Source organism: Hyposmocoma kahamanoa, unplaced genomic scaffold (genome assembly GCF_003589595.1).
Source record: "Hyposmocoma kahamanoa isolate Upper Pololo Valley unplaced genomic scaffold, ASM358959v1 98263, whole genome shotgun sequence".
Taxonomy (NCBI): domain Eukaryota; kingdom Metazoa; phylum Arthropoda; class Insecta; order Lepidoptera; family Cosmopterigidae; genus Hyposmocoma; species Hyposmocoma kahamanoa.
The window spans coordinates 697,249-700,059 of record NW_020655550.1 but is presented as its reverse complement, the minus strand read 5'-3'; the positions used below and the strand labels follow the sequence as shown (position 1 = coordinate 700,059).

The following is a 2,811-nucleotide window of genomic DNA, read 5'->3' as shown; positions in this document are numbered from 1 at the left end:
GGTCAATGTCATTGGTTCTGATGAATGCGCTTCCGTCATAGCGCTTCCGACGTATGTGTTTGACGACTCTGTATTACTTTGGGTTTCTCTTGCGGACAAGATTGTAGACTTGTATTGTTCAGTATATTTTGACAGCTTATTTGAAGCATCAGTCGCGTTTGATTGCTCGACTCTTGTGTCACTTATCACAGTGCTGTCCGAAGTATATGTTAATATAATAGATTTTGCGCTACTAGATTCCATTAATGTAGTGCCGTGTGATGACACGGTTTCCAATACCATCGAATCTCTGGATGTAGAAAAGGAACCAGCGGCTGTTGGCTCAGAGACGGTTGAAATTCGAGAAACTATCATTGCTTCAGTAGTTTCATCATCTACGTGTGAAACGTTGTTGCTTGTGAACGATGATATAGTTTGTTGTGATATAGTGTGTCGATGAGTTTCTTCTGCGGACAAGATTGTAGACTTGTGTTGTTCAGTATATTGTGACAGCTCATCTAAAGCATCAGTCGCGTTTGATTTGACTTTTGTATCACTTATCATAGTGCTATCCCAAGTATAACTTGGTGAAATCGATTTCCCGTTATTAGATTCCATTAAAATAGTGTCGTGCGATGATATCATTGGTTCAGTTGTTTCATCACCTTTGTGTGAGACGTTGTCGCTTGTGAACGATGGTATCGTTTCGTGGTCAGAATCTCCACCCCAGATGTTTGTAGATACATTATGATTCGTCTCTTTTGAAGTTTCACCAATAGCGGCAGTGTCCATCGATTGTTCGATCAAAGTTATAACTGTACTCGTGCCAATGTAAGCATCGTTCGCCTTTGTCTGATTTGTACTTCTAATTTCAAAACCCATAGTATCAAATGAAGATATTTCTGAAGGTGGATTAAAAGAGTTAGTAAATACCGTCCTAATTGATTGTCCATCTGAGTCGGATGTCGGTTCATTGCCTTTTGAGACAGCGGTCAATGTCATTAGTTCTGATGAATGCGCTTGTGTTATAGGGTTTCCAACGTTTGTGTTTGACGAGATTCTATTACTTTGATATTCCTCTGTCAATAAGACTGTAGATTTATATTGTTCAGTATACTCTGATGGCTCGTGTGTAGCATCAGTCGAGTTTGATTGTTTGATTATTGTGTCACCTATCGTAATTCTATCCGAAGTATAATTTGGTGTAATCGATTTCCTGCTATCAGATTCCATTGTAATAGTACCAAGCGATGTCGTGGTTTCCGCGACCAACGAATGGCCGTACGCGAAAAATGGAGAAGCGGCTGCTTGATCACTGATCGCCGAGCCTTCGGTCACTGTCTCTAGTTTGTTTGTTTTTTCACGTTCATTTGAACTCTTTTTGCTTGTGTTCGCTGATAAAGATTTATTAGTAGCTTCCTCGCTTCTACGAATTATAGACACGTATTGTTTATTGTTTACGTTTATAGTTTCATGAAAAGGTTTAGTCGCAATTGTTGATTCAGCCCAAGTTTTATTTCTGCTCATTAATTCATTTTGATTGTAATTTGCCCTAATTTGAATGGCTCCTTTAGTTCTCGACGGAACAGTTTCCTGAATCTTCATATCTGTTATTGGAGTAAAAGAATAAGTAATTGCCGTTCGTTTTGTTTTTTTTTCCATTGCTATTGTCGGATTATTGCTGCCTATAACTTCGCTATGATTTGCGTGTGGTATTACTGCTTTGATATTTGTCTTTGATGGTAAAGTTTTCGTTTCAATTTCTTTTGTTGTAATATTATTAAACAGGTAGTGTTCAGTTTCTTTTGATGTTTTATTAAATGTCCCTGATGCATTCAATTTTCTGGTCATATCTAAAGTATAACTTGGCGTAGTCGATTTCTCGCTTTTACAATGCAATAACTTAGTATTGAGAAACGATATGGGATTCCTTAGTGTCGAATCTCTAAATGTGAGAAATGAGCTTGGGGCCTGTCCAGAGCCAGCTGGTACTTCGATCACTTTTTTTTGTTGAGTTGTTGCCGCTTCCTTGCCGTCTAAGTACATGATTATTGCAGTTGACTCTATTATTTGACCATGTGTTACAGTACCACTTGTGCTTTTGTTTGATGGTGCAAATTTATTATAATTACCTCTTTTCCAAAAAGTTGTTGATTCATTTTCTTTAATATGGTTAGTGGATCTATTAAAACTCTTAGTCACCGTAGATTTTTTGGCCCTTTGTCCATCTAAAGTATTACGTGGCATCATCAGTTTTGTACTCCTAGATTCCATTGCCATAGTATACATTTGTGTCACCATAGGTTGCCTAGACGGGACGAAAGAACTTGTAACTTCCGATTTAGTGCCAGGCGGTGCATTAGTCACCGCTATGGTAGCGCTTTCTCTTCTATGGTTTGTAGACCTGTATTGTTTCATCTTTCTTGATATTTCATGAAAAATTTCAGTTGCTATCGGTTGATCCGTGAAATTAAAATCCATCGTAGTGCCATCTTGAGTGTCATTAATCATCATCCAATCAATACTACCCGTATTTATTGGCACTACATAGAACAAAGACGCCGTTTTCGTTACTGTCGATTCTTTGTCTGGTGTTATTATTTCGAACAAAGTAATTGGCGGCCAAGTGTCTCTTGAATCGTCAGTTACTATCATTGAGTTTGTTTTAACATCTCCACTTCCAATAGTTGATGATACATTTACAATTACATTAGACTTATTTACATAAGGTTTTTCTCCAAATATAGTTGTGTGTTCCGTGGTTGGTAGTTTGCCAATTTCAAATATACTGGAAGTTGCTTTTGCCGCATTCAAGGTCTTACTTTTTGTCAT

At 37.7% G+C, this 2,811-nt stretch overlaps 1 protein-coding gene across 1 annotated transcript in view; it reads right to left on the bottom strand.

Moving 5' to 3' along the window:
- LOC113238800 (serine-rich adhesin for platelets-like) overlaps nucleotides 1-2,811 on the bottom strand; it is an 8,539-nt gene extending 5,728 nt beyond the window's left edge. Inside the window, exon 1 of the mRNA XM_026475641.1 lies at nucleotides 78-2,811. Within this exon, the coding sequence (XP_026331426.1) occupies nucleotides 78-2,811 (2,734 nt within the window). The remainder of the gene's footprint in view (nucleotides 1-77) is intronic.